At 41.1% G+C, this 21,995-nt stretch overlaps 1 protein-coding gene across 1 annotated transcript in view; it reads left to right on the forward strand.

Annotated features, from left to right (window-relative positions):
- The window catches only part of SNX2 (sorting nexin 2), a 625,746-nt gene that overhangs the window by 455,616 nt on the left and 148,135 nt on the right, over positions 1-21,995 (forward strand). Inside the window, exon 11 of the mRNA XM_069625578.1 lies at positions 13,950-14,155. Within this exon, the coding sequence (XP_069481679.1) occupies positions 13,950-14,155 (206 nt within the window). The remainder of the gene's footprint in view (positions 1-13,949; positions 14,156-21,995) is intronic.

Consider the following 21,995-nt stretch of genomic DNA (forward strand, 5'->3'; position numbering starts at 1 on the left):
ATATTCACGGGTGGCTTTCCTCTTTTGTAGCCATTAAACCTTTCCTTTCCTTCCAAACCGATTTTCGTTTTCAACGGCTTTATTTTCCTAAAATTGAACCTCATTCAACCTTGAAAATCTCATTAAATTCTTCAGCTACAGCCCTCCTTTCACTTCTATATTGTCCCTGTGATGTGCCTCTATCCCCCAGCCCAGAAACCGCATTCCAATTCCGAGTATTTCACCCGTTTTTCTGAAAAAACGTGTTTGACATTTAAAACTGCAAACTAGAAAACATTCAACTTTTCCATGTGTGATTTGACTGCACTGTGTTTGCAATTTCAACCTGCTTTGTGAACTGTATGCCTTGGGTGATGCCTTAACTTATAGTTGCTAGTTATATGACATCCCGGAGACTGTGATAAAACATATGTAAATCATCATTTAATTACACACATAAATAATTATTTGTCAACATCCGAGTGTCATTTTTAGGCCATTGCAAAGGGTTTTTGCCTCTAGTTTGCTGCCACATATCCCTGACTACCTGCTGCTTCGTTCTATCCACTCAATTATATTAATTGTGGGTTGAGGAAACATTGCAGGGGGAAATCGTAACTCTGGTGCAATCTATCCTAATTGCAAAAGTGCTCCTATTCATTTGTGCTTTGGATATGTTCTTGTAGAAGGTTACTCAAGTGTATTTCAGTGGTTTTCATTGTAATTATCACCCCGTTGGTGATTGCTGCCCAATATAAAAATGGTGTGATTTTCTTTGAAATTAAAATATTTAAATATTGTGTTACCTCCCACCGGCCTGGTTCATGGTCCATTGTGACCCGGGGTATTTGTAAAAGGGGGTGTGCGACGGGTCAGGTATCGGCTCAATTCCAATTAGTTGAAATTTAAAGAAAAAGCATTCTAATCACGTGCTACATATAAGGCTGAGTGCGAAGGTCCTGGTCCGGTGTGTGACGCCCGGTTAGAATCCTTCAGTGTGAACATTCCTCTGTGGGGGCTTGGGGACTTCACTGTACTTAAGAACCAGCCCGCATCACCTTCTGAGAGCTTAAGACTTGATTGGTCGACCTTCGTTACCATATAGAGAATCTTGGCTGGGGTGCTCTGTGCTTCTACTCTGCCATATAGAGGGCAGGAGTACAGAGAACCCCCCCTCCAGCCTTTACAGTGTCCCACCCACACAGGATTGCTCAAAATGAAGCCTGCACTCCCACCAAAACGCTGTAGAGTGTGGAACATCAGGTGGTTTATTTCATATGTGGTGCACATGTCCAAAGATCTGAACGTTTTTTGGGGGAAATAATATAATGCTCAAGGCCATAACCGGCATTAGACCAACACTTGAACCGTTGATAATACTACTTGGGGCCCCATTGGAAAAACAATACGGAAGGCCTGGCTGTGGCTAGATTCGTAAACGTTTTTACTGGTGGCTACAATTAGTTGCCAAACAATGCAAATCCTCTGCAGGTCCTTCAACACCTATGTGGTGGTACAAAGTGTGGGTCATACTAGTTGCAGAAAAGATCACAGCACTAGCGGATGAACAGATCTCAAGATACATGAAAACATGGGCACCTGCAATTGACTTTAGTGAAGACTGCCACTTGTGACCTGTAAGCCACACTCGCTACGCAGCTGTAGTTTGACCTGCGGTATTGAGGAAATGGGGTGAGGATAGAACTAAAGAGGTGGGGGGGGGTCTAGTCAGTGACAGGTTGGGGGGTGAAGAAAGGTTTGCTATAATATGGGGGGTTTGAATTGTGTTATATTGAAATCAACTTGACCCAATTCCGTAATTGCATTGTTTGGAAAAAACACCTTTCTCTAAACACACAAATACCCAACAGACTGCTATCACAAGCTTAGCAGTTAACATATAAACACAAATTAGATCCCTGACAAAGCTCTCCTTTAGCCCTATCAACCTCTCCCACTTCAGCATCTAACTAAATTCAAGCACTGTAGTCTCAGTTCTTGGGCACTTCCCTATGCATAACATACTCCTAAGACTGTCCACCAAACCCATAGACAGCAGATTGGCACACATGTACTGGGTACTTCTGACCTGCACCCATCAACACCACAGATGTCTCCCCCCCCTTCCCCATCTACCTCTCCTATAGAGCAACGTGCAGCAATGCCACCAAAATAACTTGCATTAATCACATTTTTGGATTCACTATGGACGTTCAGAGTGTTGCAGTGGTTCTGATTCTTAATTGCTTACAGAAGGGTACACCCATTGAGAATGTCACAACATGCTGCAAAAGGAAGGGGGAGTTGATGACAATAATGAATTACTTTATAAAGCTGCTAAATGTCTGGAGGTTTTTTGGAGGAGAGGAGACCACGCTTCCAAAGTTAGTCCAGTTTTGCCCAAACCTGCATGAAAAAGGATGGATTGGAAGGTGACAGTGGGAGGGGTGACATCATGGGAGACAGGTGGCTTGGGGAAAGGAAACAGTTGTTCAAAGTGGACAGATCAGAACACACAGGCAGACTTGTCACAGCTTGCAGCATTCAGAGAAAACGTAGCAAAGCAGTCACTTGCTTGTGTAATAAATTGCAGAATGTTCGGGAGGGAGTGAATTAGTATGGTGGGTCACAGTAACTTTTGTGTTAGAGGCCCCACAGAGGTGATGTGGCCACAATCCAGATCCCATTTTGGGGATTTTTTTTGCACAACCCTCTTGTGAGGACTTTGTAACTTTCTAACCTAATGGTGAAACGGCATGGCACGCAAAATGAAAGACCAAGACCCTCTTGTAATAAGGGTAGCGTAGCAGAGCAGTCAGGCTCAGCCTCCAATGAGGGGAAGGCTGACAATGATTTACCATTATTCCCAATAGTCATCACAAAGTAATACACCCCACTGGTATAGTGAAAAACATACTTTGATTACAAGATCTCACTCATATCTGATTGGAAAAATAACTACTTGGGTGAAACATACACACAGCACCTACACACAGCCGAGCATAGTGTAGTTATAAAAAGAGTAAATGGGCAGTTAAGGCCAAACTCACTTTTTAACTAAAGTTCAAGCCCCATTCCTAGTGGCAGTTAATAGTAGACCCGTACATAATAACACCTATTGTAATTATCCTGTTCAGGTCCAGGGTTGCCACACCGAATTCAGTCAGTTTTCCTTCTGCACTCTATAAAAGTATTACAATTCTGCTCTTATTTTTGGGAACCAATTCTCACCAGGGTTTTCCCTCATTCGAGATCTTGGGTGACGGTCCTCCGTCTGGACTTTAATGCTGTGTGTTTGCTTACGCGAATCGAACAGCAGAATACATACTCCGTATAGGCACCAAACTCTTCGCAATCCTTTCAGGAGTTAGGAATTGGCCAGATGGGATGTAAGATCACCATCCACCAATAATGAGATATGAGAGCCCTGAGGAAGAGCATTGCTGAAAACACGTGATGTCTCATCTTATGAACACAATTTCATTGCAAATTTAAAAAAAACGAACAGCATCAGTTTTATATTTCTCTGGTCATAGAATTTGGAGCATCCACAGAATATTTCATTGCTGATAATCAGAAAATGGAAAGCATTATTTCTTACCGAAAATACCATTATATTGGAGGCACAGTTAATCTCCAAGTAAACTCCACAGCTTTGTTTTCAAGATTTTAGGTTTGCACTGTTTAGGCCAAGACAGACATATTACACTCCAAGAAGGGAAACCAAAGTAGCACAGTTATAGTGTATATCCCAAGGCAGGCAGCATATATTTAAAAATCCCTAATATAACTGGGGTAGTCACTCAAAAATCATGCTTTTGTGGATAACGCCAGAGATCATGTACCAATGTTGCAAATTCAAGTAAGTACTTCAGTGCCACTTGTAGGAGTTTTAGCATTATGAACAAGCCCCATAGAAACCAAGTCTGTAGACCCAGAGGCAAGTACTTACAGCATTGTTTCCCCCAAAACACTGTTCTAGCGTTTCAGAACAACCTGAAAAGTAAACACTCGTTTTTACAGGTTGAAAGGAAGTTTCCACTCTCTCAGGGACTTGAACCCTGAGCCAACGACAACCCTGGTGGCCCAAAAGTACAATCTTCACAGGAGTGGGACCCACCATCTAGAAGTTGGATTAGCGCCACAGATGGCTCTGAGCACAAGGCAAACTCTGGTAGCTGAGCAGGCAAATGTGGATGGCACACAAACAAAAGCGGCCCTTGCACAGACAACTGTTGTGGCAACCAAGGATGGCCCAGAGAAGCAGATATGGTTTGGTGCTGTGGCCCCAATATCCTTCAAGGTGGTGATAGATTCCAGCACCAAGGCGGGAGAACTTGGTGGTAAACGACAATCAGTGGTGGTAAAATTGCCCAGAATATGCTCCAATGGTTGGAAGGCCTGGACCAAGCAGAAAAGTAATACCAGCAACAGGACAAGAAAGACCAGGGAAGGATGCCCAGCACCCAAAAATACAAACCACAGCATAGGCATGAGACGGCAGTCCAACAGTATGGCCAGACTGGTTTTCACATTCCGCTACAATGGTTTTTGGTGGCAGAATCGTCCAGCAGTTAAGCCAACTTGCCTACCTTCAAAACATCTGGCAAAACTGAACGTATCAACAGGGTCTGCCCTTTATGCACCTTCTGTCACACCTTCTGTCAGAGGCTGGCCCATTAGTGGATTTGGATTTTAAATGAAGTCTTTCGTGGCCCGCCTATCAGGTTGTCCCTAAAAACTACCAAATCCCAGGCATTACCCCACAGGAAATCTAGTGAATTGCCTAGAACAACGAACTGGTCTAGACTTGCTCAAACCACTTCATAGGGTGTGATCTTGGGCTCACAAAGAGTCTGTTGGCACAACAGACATTTTAGGCCTGCCTTGTGGTTTTCTGTGAACAAAGGAAGCCCCTAAAACAAAATGGGCATGTGTAGGACTTTAAAGAAGAAATAAATACACTGGGACCCTAATACCTACCACAAATGTACAGTGGGCTACTAATGAATGAATCCAAGCAGTAATGTTTAGGCACACATGTCCAATGAGCCCCACATACCTGCCAAATGTCCAGGCCCGAGATCCCCTCCTCTGCAGACCAGATTTGAAGCCAACCTTCTAATCGAATGAGCCCTGAGACCTTGATGTACATCCTTACCAGCCAGATCATAGCTTTCCAAGATGCAGTGGATGATCCACCTTGGCAGTGTCTGTTTTAGATACTGCCCTACAAGCAGGAGCACCAGAATAACACACAAAAAGCAGGTAATCTTTCCTAGCGTCTTTCCTCTGAGAGACTTATTAGCTGATGGCCTGCACCGGGTCCATGCGATAGAATCGCTCTTTTGCCTTGGAAGTGATGAAGTTGAGAAAAGAGCATGGGTGGGATGAGGTTTAACAGATGATGCCTGGAGCTTGCTTACTCCTTTGTCTCGCCGAAGTTATGGCTACCAGAAAAATCCTCTTAAAGGTGTGCAATCTCAACAAACCCAAATGTAGAGGGCCAAAACGCAGCACCCATCAAAGTCCACAGTAAATTCAAATCCCATGTCGGAACAAAAAACTGGCATGGAGGAAACCTATTGCACAATCCCCCCCAAAAACTACAAACCGTTGGGGAATTTGAAGAATTAACCTAGCTTGAGGGTCCTTTTGAAAACAGATAGGTGCAAGGTACCCTGCCAATCTGCACGCCTGTCCTGGCAAGGAAAACAAAAAATCCAACATGAAGGTTGAGAAACCAGTAAAATCATCCTGATCCCTCTCCTGGCAACAAGTCAAATGTATACATGAGCGTCATGGCGCTTCACAAGTGATACTTAAATGAGCTGTTTGCTGTGAGGGAACGCTGCTTCCTGCTTGGGTCTTTGCTCTACTGCGACTGCGACCCTGCATCCTTTGTGACCGCTGCGTCCCAGATTTTATGGGCAGCGCTGCTACATTGATCTCGCCTACCACCCAGAACTCACTATTTCACCTCTGTGAACGCGCTTCAGCATGCGCTTCACAAGTGAATTTTAAGTGAGCTGTTTGCTGTGAAGGAACGCTGCTTCCTGCATGGGTTTTCGCTCTACTGCGACCCTGCATGCTTTGTGACTGCTGCGTCCCGGATTTTATGGTACGCTTTGTCCCCAAAAGACTTTTTGCTAGATTACCTTTGCTGGACATCTTTCAGTTAGTCATGGCTAACTTTTTGATACCTTTTGCAGGGCGGCGCTGCTACATTGATCCCACCTACTACCCAGAACTCACTATTTCACCTCTGTGAACGCGCTTCAGCGCGCGCGCTTCACAAGTGATTCTTAAGTGAGCTGTTTGCTGTTCGCTGTGCAGAGCACAGCAGCTGTGTTAATTGTTTATCCTCCCTCTTTGAATATTGAAGCGCTACTGTGTTTTTATATCCTATTTTTCTTTGGGTTTTATCCATGTGGCGCAGCATTTACTCCTTGAAAACCAACATGCCTGACCCCGCGACTCCTACAGCCGCCACTCAAAAAAGAAATCAAATGGGCAGCATGCCGTGACCTCGCTCAAATGGTAATATCCTGAAATATTCACCAAATGCTATTTAACCCATCAGGAGTGCCCAGTAGCACTTTTAATATGCCACTGTTAACCCTTTACTTCAGCCACTCTGTATACTGCTCCCATTTGACCCGTGTCTCCATTTTTGACTATTTCAGAAGCGACTATGATCAAGGGCGGTGATTTATCCGTACATATAAAACCTCTTGATGTTTGTGAGGATGAGGAACCACTAATGCTGTTTTACCTACTCCCTTGAGCGAAGACCCCCCGCTCTCCAACACTCCCTTATTGCCTGTTCTTAAAGCAGTTTCACAACCGTCCTCTGTCCGCCAGCCTCCAGTGTAAAAACTGACCCTGCTGTTATCGAACTCCATTCTAATTCCTCCTTTATTGTTGATGGTGGTGAGCCTGATACCAACTTTGATTTGCCTGAAGTAGCTCACATTTATTCTGATAACTCAGCTAAAGCTTCATCCTACATTGCTCCCACTCCACGCCAACCCCCCTTTGTTCCACCTGTTACTTTCCCTTCTTCCCAAGCCTTCTTGGGTCCTCCACCCCCGCTGGCTGTTTCCTCTGCAATATCAGTTGAAACAACCCTTCACGCATTGAATTTAGCGATTTCTTCACTGTTTAAACTGTACAAAATGATTTGTCTCTAAGCTGTCAAAGCAAGATATACAAATTGCACAACTGACCAAATGGCAAAATGAATTAACATTACATATGCAAACCAAAGCAAAAAAACGAGTTCAATTTCACCACATACTTTCTGTCGATCCACCTGCCAAATCAGGTCCCAGTATTCTTCCCCCCCCCCCTCCTGCCCCCTGAGTAATACATGAAGAACCTTTCACAGCTGCGAAACCCTCGGATGTCCCTCCCAAACCATCATCTTTAGAGGTCGCAACAAATGTTCCTTTGTTCAATTGTATAGCCCCGGACAAGCAACCCTACACCATCTTTTCAGGGGGCCCCTTATCCATAAAGGAAACTGCTAAATAACCTAATTCCAGGAAAACCACCCAAAAACCGAGTCTCTCAGCACATCTCTTTTACAGCCATAAAGTCGTTCATTAAAGCCATTCAGCTTCCGGCGAAGAAAGTGACTCTTGCAACCGAAGCAGTGCAACTTAAGTATGCGCAACTTTCACTGGCAAAGTGAACTAAAGAAACTTTCTTCTGTGTTGCCTCCATCCTATGCTCCACTGAACGAGCTTGTTGCACTAACTGAGAGCCAACAGCTTCTATCTAATAAAAAAATTATCTAACGTTCCTACGTGGGGAGCCTCTATTCAAAACGATCTAGCTCTTAATCTTAGGCGTTCTGAAATCCAAAAAGAGATTGACTCTTATATCTCTTCCCAACCAATCAAATCTAATCTGGTAAATCCTAATACTAATATTCCCTTAATGGAAAATATTAGCTTGCCCATTCCTCCTCCCATTCAATCATTGGGGCCTACTCCGATCTCTGTTCCTTCTCGTGTTTCTTTGACTAATTCTCAAGTCACTTCTAACTCTGAGAATCTTGTTCAAGCTGACTCTACATCCGTGAGTCTTTCATTCAAACAAATCATGTCTAGGGCAATTGACCAATATATGTCCAAACATTTTTCCAAACCATTGAATACATTCAGCCGAAACAATGAGCAAGAGGAAATCCAGCCTTTGATACAAGTTTTCATGGCATAACCCAAGGCTCCTTTGTTAGCCCCTAAAATCTCTCGTGCCCTCGGAGCAAAGGTCTAATGCACTCCCCAACCGTTTGCCCAAGCATCCGACCCCTCAGTGTCCGCAGCACTTGCTTCCCTACACTAAGTATGACCTGGATCGAAGCAGTATCGTGGCAATCTTTGGAGATATTCCGATGCTTGAAGACATCGAAACTTCTGATGTTGAATTGGTCGAATTTCGCCATGATTCTGATCAGTCTGTTGCCAGGATCTGGCTCTGATCAAGAGTCGTACTCAACACTCCGTGGGTGACTCGTTCCAAGTTAAATGAACTAGGTTTTGACTTGGTAATTGACCCCATGAGATCTCCCCTGGATCCTTCCTCCAATATAAGGAACCCCCAATTGAAAGAGGGGTCCATAGAGACTGAACTCATTAAAAGGTTTTACCCAGAATTCACTGCGTTGTAAATGCTTGTTTGCAAACAGTTAAGTCCTCCCGGTGTACCACGACCTCTAGTCCTTTGCTAAATTGGAATACGAGGGTACACCGACATCTTCTATCATCCTCGGCTAATAATCTCACTCGACATGATGTCGTTCTATTCCAAGAAACGTGGCTAACCCAGGGTCATTCATGGTCAATCATAAATCCAGCAATTTGTTCGGTTCGAGGTCGCCTGATGTCCGGCCTCCTAGTTGCCCTCAAAACTAGCCCATATATCTCTTAAGTCGTGCAGAAGGCACCCAGTCCCTATTTGCAGCTTGTTCAAATAACCATTAGGCAGACTCAGTATTCCATTATAAATGTATATTGGAATCCTGCTGCACAATCTCCTGATGTATTTTTTAAAGCTCTTGAATCCCTTTGGCTGAGTATGCTCCAAACCTCTCCAGCTGATCATGTAATTTTAGCTGGAGATTTAAACTTTCATTGCCTAGATAACTCTAAAACCTCTTCTAACACCAGACTAAGAAGTTGGAATAGTTTTTTTCACTCCAAGAATTTGGTGGTCAATGGGTCCTTCCCTGTGGATTCGCCTCCCCATGCCACTTGGAAGAGAGGTACATCTACTGCCACCATTGATTTTATTTATGTCAGCCGTGATCTTCTCAGCTCTCTAATTGGCTCTCAGGTTTTACCGGCCATAGAAAGTGATCATGACATCCTGAATCTTAAATGGATCATTGGTATGAACAGCCCAGACATACCTATTGCCAAGATTTCGGGTACTGTTCAATCCAACTATGCCTCAAATCGATTGCATTGGACTGAGCCTAAGCTTTCACGGTTTAGTACCTTGCTAAAGGATAGGTTTTTCGAACTCTCGGCCCTCCACTGTTTGGCCCCGACTACACACACCTGTTGCATCAATTTTGTACCACCTCTAAACTAAAAAACTTACATTCAACCAATCATACCTTCGATCTAGATATACAAAGGAGAAAAGCGTTATTCAGGAGAGAAAAGAAATTGGCCCTACTTTTACCAGACGAGTTGCGATGGGCTACCTTAAAAACGATTAAGACAAGACATAAAAACTGGAGAAGAGCGCATCGAGCTGCTCTGTTTCAAAATGATGGTGAGTCTGTTAACTCAATTTTACTCCAGAAACTCTGCTGGAACTTGGCTCTTATTGGTAAAACCTACAAGCGCTCACAAAGCTGCATGCAAATAAATGATGTTTCTACGACCCAGTGGCATGCTCACTTCTCTACTGATGACATTCGTTATTATATTCATAGAGCCAGCCGTTCAAGAGGTCCTGGCCCCGATGGCCTCTCTAATCTTATGTTGAAACAGTACCCGGAACTGTGGGCCTCCATTCTCTTTGAGCTATTCTCCCAAATAATACTTAATCAAAAGATCACAAAATCCTGGTGTTCTTATTGTTCCCATCTTCAAGAAGGGCGATCGGCACAATTCAGCCAATTATCGGCCTAACGCCCTCCTTGACGCTCCAGGGAACATTTTCTCATCTTTAATATTGCGAGATTTACACGACTGCATCAAATCAAAGAACGTGCAGGACATGTTACAGACTGGTTTTGTGGCTGGGAAGGGCACAATCATCAATATTGCTACTATCACCTCAATCAATGCCCTCTGTCTTCAGCAAAATCAGCCGCTATTTATAGCCTTTGCTGATTTCAGAGAGGCCTTTGATTCCAGCGATCGAGCACTGATGTTGCATAAATTGATTAACATGGGTTTCCCTCCCTCCTTGGTCAAAGTAATTTCACTGCTTCATTCTAACACATCAATACGCATTAGAATCACCCTTGATGGCCAGCTGACAAATTCTTTACCGACCCATCGCGGCCTGAAGCAAGGGTGCATTCTGGCAGCTACCATCTTCAATCTTTTCATTCTGGACATAGGCAAAAACTTTATAAATATGAATTCAAATGCTCCCAAGCTAGGATCACATCAAATTCCATGGGTCCTCTATGCAGACGACTTGATCCTACTCTCAAAAACGCAAGTGGGATTGCAAAGACTAATTGGAGGTTTAGCCTCGTATGTCCATGAAAACGCCATCACCATTAATCTAGCAAAAACTCAAGTTATGGAATGTTTCAATACAAGGCGTAAAATTCGCAAACCGTTCATCTGGACTTTAAATTGTGAACGTATTCTCTCTACCTCTGTTTATAAACACCTAGCGGTGATTGTACTGATAATGACTCGCTCTACCTAGCAGATATACATTTTAAAATTACAGGCTTTAATCTCCCAGTCGAAAGTAATTCTTTACAAATTCTGTAAATTTACATGTAGCCCCATATTAACCTTTTTTTCAATGAAAGTGATACCTATCATAAATTATGGTTCCGAATCTCGGACACCTAAAACTTGCGTATTCTGGGATCAACTAGAGGGCAAATTTTGGCATTCAGTACTCAATCTACCTAATTGTGTTCCGATTGCACAGATCCGCTTCGAACTAGGCTCGCTATCTTTATATAGCATGTTTGACTGGAAATATTGTTCGGTACTAAGGAAATGCATAGTCTCCCTGCAATATAAGGACATTTCTTATATTTTAGCCAGATACCTGCTGCAATCTATGCAACATTTTCCAAAGAGCTGGCGGAACTTGGCGATAAACATTCTCATTGACGCTGATATTACAATTGCCCTTTTAATCAATAATCCTGACCATGCAAAATTGAAGCTTTATCAGCGAGATTGGATTTATACCATAGAATCGTGTCAGCTCTCCAAACACTGGGAACCAACTCAATTTGGGCATAAAAAGCTCAGAATCCTGGAATAGTATTTAATAAAATACCCTTCCCACAAATTTAGACAAGATTTTATGCGATTCCGTTTAAACCTGTAGTCCACCAGAGAGATACAACATAGACAGCATCTTCTGGCTTCACATGAGAATGTTTGTAGGTTCTGCAATCTTGCTGTGTTCCCTGAAACTTTGAAGCATATTGTTGCATACTGCTCTGGAGTACATCTGCAACGTTGTAAATATTTTGCACATTGTTTTAATTTCTTGAGAGCGATAGAAAACGTAGAATTCTGTTGGCAAGTTTTTGGTGCCAAACGAATGTCTGTAAGAATAGCCACCATTGGCCTTTTACATGAGTTGGAACTTGATTAGACAGAACGCAAGGGATATACATTAACCTTTCTACTTCTCTTTCCTATTCTCTTATGAGATTGTGTTATTAAGCTTGATATCTAAACTCACTGACCTATGTATATTTCTGGCTTATGTTGAATATGCTTGGAATTTTAAATTTTCTATTGTATGTTAACTCCGTTTTAAAAGTTTTGTATGATGTAATTTGTATACATTGAAAGGTTTTTTTTTCCAGCCAATCAATAAAAAATATCTATATATACATGACCTGCAGGCATAAATGGACTTGGTGGCAGGTCTCTCAGTTGATAGCATGTCCAGAATGTTAGCCGACATATCACACTCCCTTATCTCAGCAGCCAAGCTTCAGAGTTCCAACATTTTTATTTTGCATTATAAACAAATAAAATACAACAATAACCAGTCAAGTACCCAACGATAAGATGAAACAGAAGTACACCATACAACTGTGTAATAACAGTAATACAATAACTAATTAAATCCAACCAATGAGGGCAAAGGAAAGAAGAGAAAGGCAGAAAGAAAAAGAAGAAAAGTCAGTAGAAAGTTGTAGATGATGAACTCAAATAATTTCAACAGTCAGATGTATGAATCATGGAGAGCACCACACATCAATAAGGTTATGAGATCCATGGTATGCTGTGGAAAAAGTATAGTAAAACATAAAATAATGGCAATACGATCTCCAGAAAACAGGAGTATACAAATGGAACCCGCACATTAACCATATACATAAAGGAAACTTCCCCATATGTTCCAAAACTTATCAATGTCTCCTGCTTGTTTGTGGATAACTTTTTCATAGGTGGAGATGGTGAGCAGCCCCTCCACCCAGTCGTAGATACAAAAGGAGCCACTTGATTTCCAAGATCTTAATATAATTTTCTTTGCAATCATGCAAGCGCAGAGAAGCCAGATCCTTTTGTTGAATGAGACTTCCATCAGAGACACATCTCCCAGAACCAGTAGAGAGGCAGTCATAGGGACTGTACAACACAGAACCAAACCCATCCTCTGTCACCCTCCCAAAACATCTTAGTCTTTGGGCAGAACCAGATCAAATGACACTGGGTGCCCCTCGCATTTTTACACTTCCAGCAAAGTTCATTCTCTATAAGGTGTCTTTTGAATAACCTTACGGGTGTCCAGTAAGACCTAAAAAGGAGCTTTGTCTGTCGAGCTCTAAGGCCCCAGTTCCTTCTCACTAGGCGTGTATTTCCGCAGCATCGCTGCCAACAATTCAGATCCACATCTTCCCCATGGTCTTGAGCCCAGATAGCTGGCAACCTAGGGTCTCTTTTACAGCAAGCAGACCAACTTGCACTTCCTGTTCACAATGGAAGTGAAGATATTCCCAAGTAGTCCCCAACAGGAGAACATAGTCTCCATAACTTCTTGGCAGAGCTACCACTTGTGGGAGGTAGAAGTAGGCCTTCTCTAGGCATCAGCAATGTTCTCCATCCCAGCAAGATGAGCCCAAGTCGGAACCAGTCTCATTGCTTCTCTATACAGAGGCACAGTTCCCACACCACCTCACTTGTTGAGGCAATGCATGGCCACTGTGTTGACGATAAGGACAAGCTCATTCTTGCCCTGACCTAAAGGGCAGAAGGAAGCCAGGGAGCCTCATCGCCCTAAACTCCAGCAAGTTGATGTGTTCTTGAGCTTCTGAGGGCGACCAGAGTTCGCTCAGTCAGGTCTTGCAGGTGAGTACTCATCCATGAGACTTTTACTTGGGGCCAGGGCACCCCTTTCAACTGACTGCCTTGCAGGGGCCACAAGACCAGGTCTCTGGAAACTCTAGCTGAGAGTAGCTGGAGGTCTGATGTGTGGGCGGAACATCAATTAGAAAGAACATTACCGAAGTAAATGGTTAATACTTGACTGCTAATAAAGTGTTGACCATCTTGAGAGGAAATACAAATTGAGAAGTTTGCCAGATTCGGATTCTGTTGCATGTAAGCACTCGTCTTGTAAACGCTTTAAAATATTATGGACAGTTTGGGGCTGTTGGTTTGTGCATCTCCTTTTATTTTATTTCAGTCCAGTAACGTTAGAAGTGATTGGCAGTTATTTGTTATTTATAAGCTTGCACTGTCTAGGGTTTTTTCCGAACAAAACAAATTCTCTTTTCTTTTCAGAACTTTCAGCTAACACAGCTGCATTTGCTAAAAGTGCAGCTATGTTGGGCAACTCAGAAGATCATACTGCATTGTCTAGAGCGCTGTCTCAGCTTGCAGAAGTTGAAGAAAAAATAGACCAGCTCCACCAGGATCAGGCATTTGCAGATTTCTTTGTGTTTACTGAATTGCTCAGCGACTACATCCGTCTTATTGCATCAGTCAAAGTAAGCATTATCTCGTATTGCAATTTTTCATGTATGCTTTGTGTTTGAAATAATATTTATCAAGCAATTTGTACACTGTGCAGTATGGAAATTACTACATGAATCACTGTTAAAATTTGTCATTGTAAATTAAGTTCATAAATGGGTAATGATGAATTGCAAATCGGTGGAATTGTCAGAGGCTACAGAATCTAAAATTGATTGGAAAATGTTCTCCTTCTTGGTTTGGATCTTAAACCCCTCCCTCTCCAACACCTGATACCTTCCCTAGCGGTGTTTACTGAATTGGTACACATGTTGGCGCATAGCAACTGCAAGTAATTCCATGACCCACTGGGTTTTTAATGTTGTCCCTATCCTGCACAGGCTAGTAATCTTATACCTCTGTCCTATTCTTGCCTGCTGACTGGCTGTCTGGCTCATTGCCTCACATTAGCTTGCTGGTCCATAACCTCTACTGTTAGCATGTTGATTAATGTGACTTCTAATATTGGCTTACTAGTTGATGCCCCTCATCACCTTTTTTATTATTAGTATAATACGGTTAAAACATATTCCCCATTAATTAATTTCCTCCTCAAATCAAGAGCACAGTTTGTATTGTGAGCAGCAGATACTATACACTAAGATATTAATAACACATGCTTAATAACCGTACAACAAAAATCTACAAGTTCTCATCAATCTAGGTATATTAATCCAGGTGCCTCTTATTGCTATTGTTGGCAGGATAATACATTGTAGACTTGTATAATCATGTCAAATTCTAAAACTAGGAAACCACTCCACTTTCAGAAGTTAACTTTGTATAGGCGGATGTCATAAATAATTCCACCCTGAAGACTTGGTGCTCAAATCAACTGTATTCATATGATTATTTGTTTCTTGGTGTTTTAACTTGATTTTGGCCATATTGTTATTTGATTAATATTCTACCATATTCACTTTTAATTTATTTAGCAGAGCTGCATAGACTTTCCGCTTAATTTATTATTTACTGTACCAACTTCTTGGATAAAATTTGTGAGTATCCTGGGAGTGGCATTAAAAGGATTTAAATAGTTTAGCGCTCCATTGTATTTTGATCTTAATAGAAGACGAGCAAAACTTGTGAATTCAACAGGCAGGCAATTTGCTAAACTAAAGAAAGAAATTCTGACATGTACTTATTATTGAAGTAGGACCCCAGGTTTCACATCGATCTCAATATACAGTGGCCATTTCACATCCATCTCAATATACAGTGGCCATGATTTGAAGTATTAAATACTCCTGTAAGAGGTCCAAAGCTGAAAATAGTTTTTTTACAGGCAAAATATCTGAGTGGTCTTATTTTCAACCTGTTTGCCTGCATTTAACTTCTCAATAATACTTAAATTCCTGACAATATTTATCCTCTAAAAACAATTTCAATCTCAATGAGCTACTCTCAGTAAAGATCATAATTTTTATCATAGTAAACAATAACTTGTGTTTTGGAATATGGAAAAACTCTTGTCAGTCAACTTTAGTAGTCCAGGTGGGCTGCTGTCTAACATTCAGATGTTGTCCAGTTATCCTACCAATTGCAAACACGCAGATCCAAGCTGTGGCAGATATACACCCTGTTTCTCAGGCAGTGTTTGCAAATAGCCAAATATACATGAAAAATCATGGGTGGTAAGAAGCGCCCATATTGTATTCCAGTATTTGTAGCAATGGTATTGCTAATAGCGCCAGTGTTCTCCATTCAAATTGAGACAGATATTTTATCCCATAGAGCTATTAGCATTGCAAGTAATCCCACTAGTGTATCTCATGACTGAAAAGTGTGGTTGCTCTGGAGAAAGTTGGTGAGTCAAATGCCACAGTAAAATCAATTAATATAAAGTAGAATCGCCAATTATAATGATATTATGCTTGTTCGATGTTCGAATAAACCACTTGATTTCTACATTCAGGCAGCTCTACCAGGAGCATGTTTGTTTAAACTTTAATATCTGATGTTCTTCAGCTCATCTGCCTACTCTTCCGGCAGTATGTGGCAAATACGTCTGCCGGGGTATCAAGAATTGCAAACGTTTTTATAGTTCCTAGGATCTGACGTGCAACTCTTAGAAATTGGCACTAGAATGCCTTCTGTGAATGTTGTAGGCAGCATGCCATTTAAACTTGCAGCTGGAAATAGAACATTAAAATGCCAGCCCATTGCTGAATTGTATTAAAACATTTTATTTTTTAATCAAAGCATTTCAGATGCCTTTCAGGGTCAGGGCATTGGATTTTTTTAGACTTAAAAATCTCGAAGATTGAATGCAGTTGTCTTTCCAATGTCACCATTTTGTTGTTAATGTCTTATCCATGCCGACTACCGCAAGGTCTCTACCATAAACTTGCAAGATATGATCTTCCTATATTAAATAGGATTTCTTTTATGTAATTTTCACCCCAAGTTTTATATTGCTTTTTCATATAGTCTACAGATGGCAAGCTGAATTTCTAATGCATCATTGTTACTTAAATGTGATCGTCCTATCATTTCTTAATTTCTTTTTGCATAACCTATGTCTCGACCATGCTATGCTTACACTTCATTTCTTCAGATGGCACTACCTTATTGTGTGGACCACGAACCGCTTTTTAGTTAATACTTCAGCAATAAGTCATTTGTATTTTTTAACTAAATTACATAAGACATTCAATGTTTAATGCAAGAACACATTCATGCAATTCAGATTGAAATTGCCTTTTATTAACTTGGATAAGGTAGGCAATGTGCAGGCTAACTTCAATGGTATGTGTGTTCTGGCAAGAAAGTCCCAATGGGAAATGATCACTCTTCTCACCTGTGATGACCACCATATAATATCCTTAAAGTTCTATCCAAGTGTATATACATCTAATCTATAGTGGAGGCAGGTGTAAAGCTTGTTATTCCCCAGGTATAGCCACTTGACATGGACTGTTAAAAATAACCAAGTTAAATGATTCCAAGATATTAGACCAGGGAATATCCTTTGCTGTTCAGCACATGCTAGGCACACACAATAATAGATCATTTATTCTGTTATAATCATAGTTGGTACAGGTCACTGGTGGACATTTAGCATTTAAGTCACCTTCTAATGGGATGGCTGTACATGCATTATCCTGCTAATCTTTACTTAATCCAATTACCTTTACTATTATCCATCATCAATGTTGGCCTTGAAGACCCTTGGTTGCCGGTTTTTAATTAGTATTGCTACTATCGAAATAGATGATCTCAAGCAGGTTTCGTGAAGAAAAATGTCATTGGCAAACAAATTCGTAGGTACGACTAGTTCACGTATAATGAGCTTGCGTGTTCCAAGTAACCAGGCTAATCGCATTTTTAATGTTTGGGACAATGTATGGTTTTATCTTGCAATGCACATGGCAACCAGTCCCAATTGTTCCCCATTAAATTTCCTTCTCACTGCTTTTTCTCTTTTTTTGTTTCCACTAAAGTCGGGCATTGCATCATTGCATGTACCCTTATCAGAATAGTCTACAATTAATCTATACTTGTTTGTTCAGATTTAGATATTGAACAAGAATCAACACACTAACATGTTCTATTAGGTTGGTTATTTGATGGGGATGTACCAGTTTGCCAGTCGTTATAAAGTATTTGACACTCGTGAAGATGAGGTGCTAAGACCTTGATCGTGCTTTTCTTCACCTCTTCCGTCCTATCAGGCTCTCCTGGATGTTCTGGGGCACTCTGTTGCTCTCCAGGGCTCTCTTTTACCCTCTGGGACCCTCTGGCATTTCACCCAAAGCAATTCAAGCAGCAGGCAGGAAGACAGAGTCAGGTTCACAAAAGGCCTCAGATTTTATTCATGCCAGACTGACACAAACAGCATCGTTGTCAAGCCCACAAACCCCTCTGCCAGCTGAAAAAGGAGCTTCCTTTTATATCTGTCAGAGAAAGAGGATTCAAACCCCCACCTTTTCTAAACATGTCCAGGCAAAACTCGATCATACTCATGCACAAGGCATATGTTTCTCATCTGTTTAAACCTTCAAACTAAGATACATTCTGGCACCCATCCTAGGGTTTTCCCAGCCATTCTACCCCAAATATGGTCATGCAGCTGTTTCCCCTTGGCTAAATTTTCAGACATAACCCAATTAACTGTCTGGTTTCAGAGCGCTAATCTGGTTTTTCACAGGCCACTGCGACCTTGAATTGTTCAACTCTGGGCTGACGTACGCTGCCACTGTCTGTAGCGAGTCAAATACATTATTTTACCTGTATGAAGGCATTGTCAGTTAAAGGCATTGTTGGTTACATAAAGGGCAGAGTTCTTTTCTGTCTGGGTATAGGAAAAAACATATCATTTTCCTACTCAATTTTTATACTATGCATTCTGTACCTTGCCTACTTAGTAAACCATAATGAAAGCATTTTCAACCTTATACACATAACACCCTTTAAAGTACTAATGTCTTTTAACCCTATGAGTTCGATTTTCACATATTTACAATACTAAATCACTCCATATGATTTTCTCTGCCTGGCTTTAAGTGGGGGCCGGGGCCTGCCCCTACTGCATTCAGTTGTTGGTACCTCATCTTCATTTCGGCACCTCCATTATACTTCCCCGTCTTTAAAGTTCTTGTTTGTTAAAACAAAGACTTTCAACCATATCCATGTCCACCCTCCTTGATATTTATCTAAAAACATCCCATCACAATCTTACAATTAGTCACATACGAATGCATTGTTATTCTTAAAGCAAAACATGTGTGTGTCTCTAAACTATTTTTATCTTCCCTTTAAACCCCACTTTCTTTCTCCATTTGCTTTAAACTAACTGTATGCCTTAGATAATTTCACAGCCATTATGATACTCGAGAGGTTGGTCAAGCTTTGAGATGACCCATTAGCCCATTGTCTCTTCGTATGTCATATCTTGTCTGCAACTCCCACCCCAACAAAATATAATCTCTCCATCTTCTTCTGCCCATGCATATACATATAACGTTTCAAACTATGTCTTTCCCTCTTGTTCAACACATTTTCTTCTGTATCTTCCACTTTACTCATCTTAGTTTGGCAACGGTGGACCGCCTGTGTCCTGTAGCCTTTGTCCTTTCTTTTGAGCTGTTTTCACAGCCAGTCTCCCAGGTTCTTTGATGCTTAGACCAGGAGTCCATTGTCTTTTTCTTTTTTCCTTTTTCACAGAGTTCACTTTTACTCGAGTGTCTCTCTTTCAATAAATACATTTTCAAATTAGTCCAAAAAGAGTGAACGTTTCAGCATGGGGACATAAGGTTTGGGGGAGTCTTTAGCAGACACAATTCAGACAATCAACTTTGCGTCTGGCTTTCACTGAGTTTCTCTACGACCTCCCTCTTTCCTCACACTGTTCGACGTTAATTTCCCAAGGCATGCAGGTCCTTCGACGTATACCTGTAATATAAAACTGAATGAGTTTCTTTTGTAAAATAAACATGTCTCTTTTATTCGCCACATTCCCTATCAAACCATTTTCTTAAAACCCCTCTTCTTCACATTCCAGCTCTCATACCCTATCTTCTAAAAAATCCCGAGACATTCCCTCTTATTGGACACCCCTGCTTCCTAGAAAAAGCTACAAGACATTTTCATTTAAACATTTCCTTTTTTATGGGTCATTCCTGCTTCAGAACAAAATACACCCCCATCTCTTTCGCTCTGTCAGCTGGCTAGAACCTGAGTTTGTTTAAAAATAGAACAATGTGTCCTTCATAGGACACATTTTTCCCTTGAGGGTGACACATGCAACCCTAAAGAGACAAAAATAACAATTAAAGAAAGACGTCGTCTTTTCTAGTCTTCTAGGCACGTCCGGAGCAGATGACAAACGTCCTTGGGGATCCCCGTTGTCTGTAGAAAGTCAAAATGGGAACAAGTCATTCGGGCACTGGTAATGGGGTCAGGTTTTCTTCCCAACTTCAACCCTTTCCTCCTTTTTTGCTATCAAAAAATACTTTCTGGGTCATTCTTCCCTACTCGTTGGTGCACATAAACCACCCCGCAGGATACTTAGTTTAGGCTTGGTTCTTTGCTCATCTTAACTGCACGTGCTTCCTGGTTAGCAGTAAATACTTCCTCAGCTCAGCAGTAAATACTTGCTCCTTAGCAGCCATTCTTCCTCTTGTCTTCTTGTCTGTTGGACCATGGCCTTTGCTTGTGCTTCTGCATTCATCCTATGGAGACAAAACAGGTGTTTCGCTGCACGCTGTCCTTGCCTAACTTAATCTAGTCTACCCCTGTTTTATTTCGAGACTATGGCGCCAATTCTTACTATGTGCCTCCATTTTTTTTTTATCATACCCAACAATGTGTGCCTCTTCTAATAATTGCATACTCCTATCACATCAACACAAAAAATAATTAATCTCCTTCAATTTGACTTCTGTTTTCTGTGGTTGTCTGAAAGGCCATGCTGTCATCTTTTTCCTACTCTTTCCACACCTGATTGCACCTATCTTGGGAAAAACGGCTCAATACTTGAAGACGGTGTCTCTTACTACCTCTTTTCCTGTTACTCACCTGGATCCTCTTACTTTTAGTGCTGATCAATTGTGTGTCCACACCATTTTAGCATGAACTAGTACTTACCTTTTTCTCCCTCTCCCTAATCAAGGCCATGCAGACATTTCTCGTGCTTCCACGCAAAAGTCCATAACTTATCTGTAAAATAAATCAAAATCGTTACAGGCACTCAAAAAAATATCTACCGCACTATATTTTCTTAAAATGGCTTGTGTGTGATTTTCCCTTGTTTGGTTGACCCAATTTTTTGTCAGCCATACTCCTTTTCTCGGTCTTCATAGTCACTGATGCTTTTTATTGCCTTGCGCTCCTTTTTTTCTGTTGGCCAGGAAACCCTATAAGTGCTATTGTTTTCAAATTTTTATTTTTTGTCCGTTTTATGCTTTTGAGTTTATTCCCTATCCTTTTATTCATTTGGCCAATTGTTCCCTTCCTCATTTTTCTTTTATTCATTTTTTATTTAAGAAAATCAATCATTTTCATCTTTTCCCGATATTTTTTTGTTTTATTTATTTTTTTGATCCTGTGTAACAGAGGCCCAAAGTCTCCCTAACGTTTTTAATCCTTTATTCTAATCATCTCTTATTTTTGTTGGGCATTTATTTCATTATTATTTTGTTTTTCATGTATCCTAAAACACACTTCCTTTCTTTTTCTGCGTGATGCTTTAAGGAAAGTACCATTTCATACTCCATTAAGCCCTGTATGGCTGCATTGTCATCTATGACGTTAAACCTAAATCTTTTATCTGAACCATTACGGTCCTTCATGATTCTTATTTCATTCTGTTTGCTTCTTAATCATTTGTCATGTTTCCCTACGTTATGGCTGCCTCTAATTTCCTGGAGGCCATCTGTCTCTTCCTCTTGTTCATATATTTAAAAAATATTTTCATTATTTCTCCACCAGGTCATACAGCTGGCTATATTACCATGCTGCCAAAATAATAAAATCCTTTAGTTTTTTACCCATACAATCTCATTGGCCTTCTGTCGTTTTCATGCCCTCAAAATTATGCTCGTTCTAAATGGTGCATGTCCCAGATACACAAACATGCTTTCCTTGATATCCTAAACACCATCATGCTTTCATGCTTTGTGATTCAATCCTTTCTTCAACCATCTGAATCCTATAATACTAAAATCTCAACTGATCGTCCTGAATCAAAAAGGTTTTTTCACTATTTTTTCAAAAAGTTTTCTCCACGCTAGCCGCCAAGGCCTCAAAAATTGTAAAATACCACTTCTGGTATAACACCATTCAGGCTGTCCTATCACGCAAGGTGGAGCTCCT

The sequence above is a fragment of the Ambystoma mexicanum genome, chromosome 6p (assembly GCF_040938575.1).
Source record: "Ambystoma mexicanum isolate Mex_15411 chromosome 6p, UKY_AmexF1_1, whole genome shotgun sequence".
NCBI classification, from domain to species: domain Eukaryota; kingdom Metazoa; phylum Chordata; class Amphibia; order Caudata; family Ambystomatidae; genus Ambystoma; species Ambystoma mexicanum.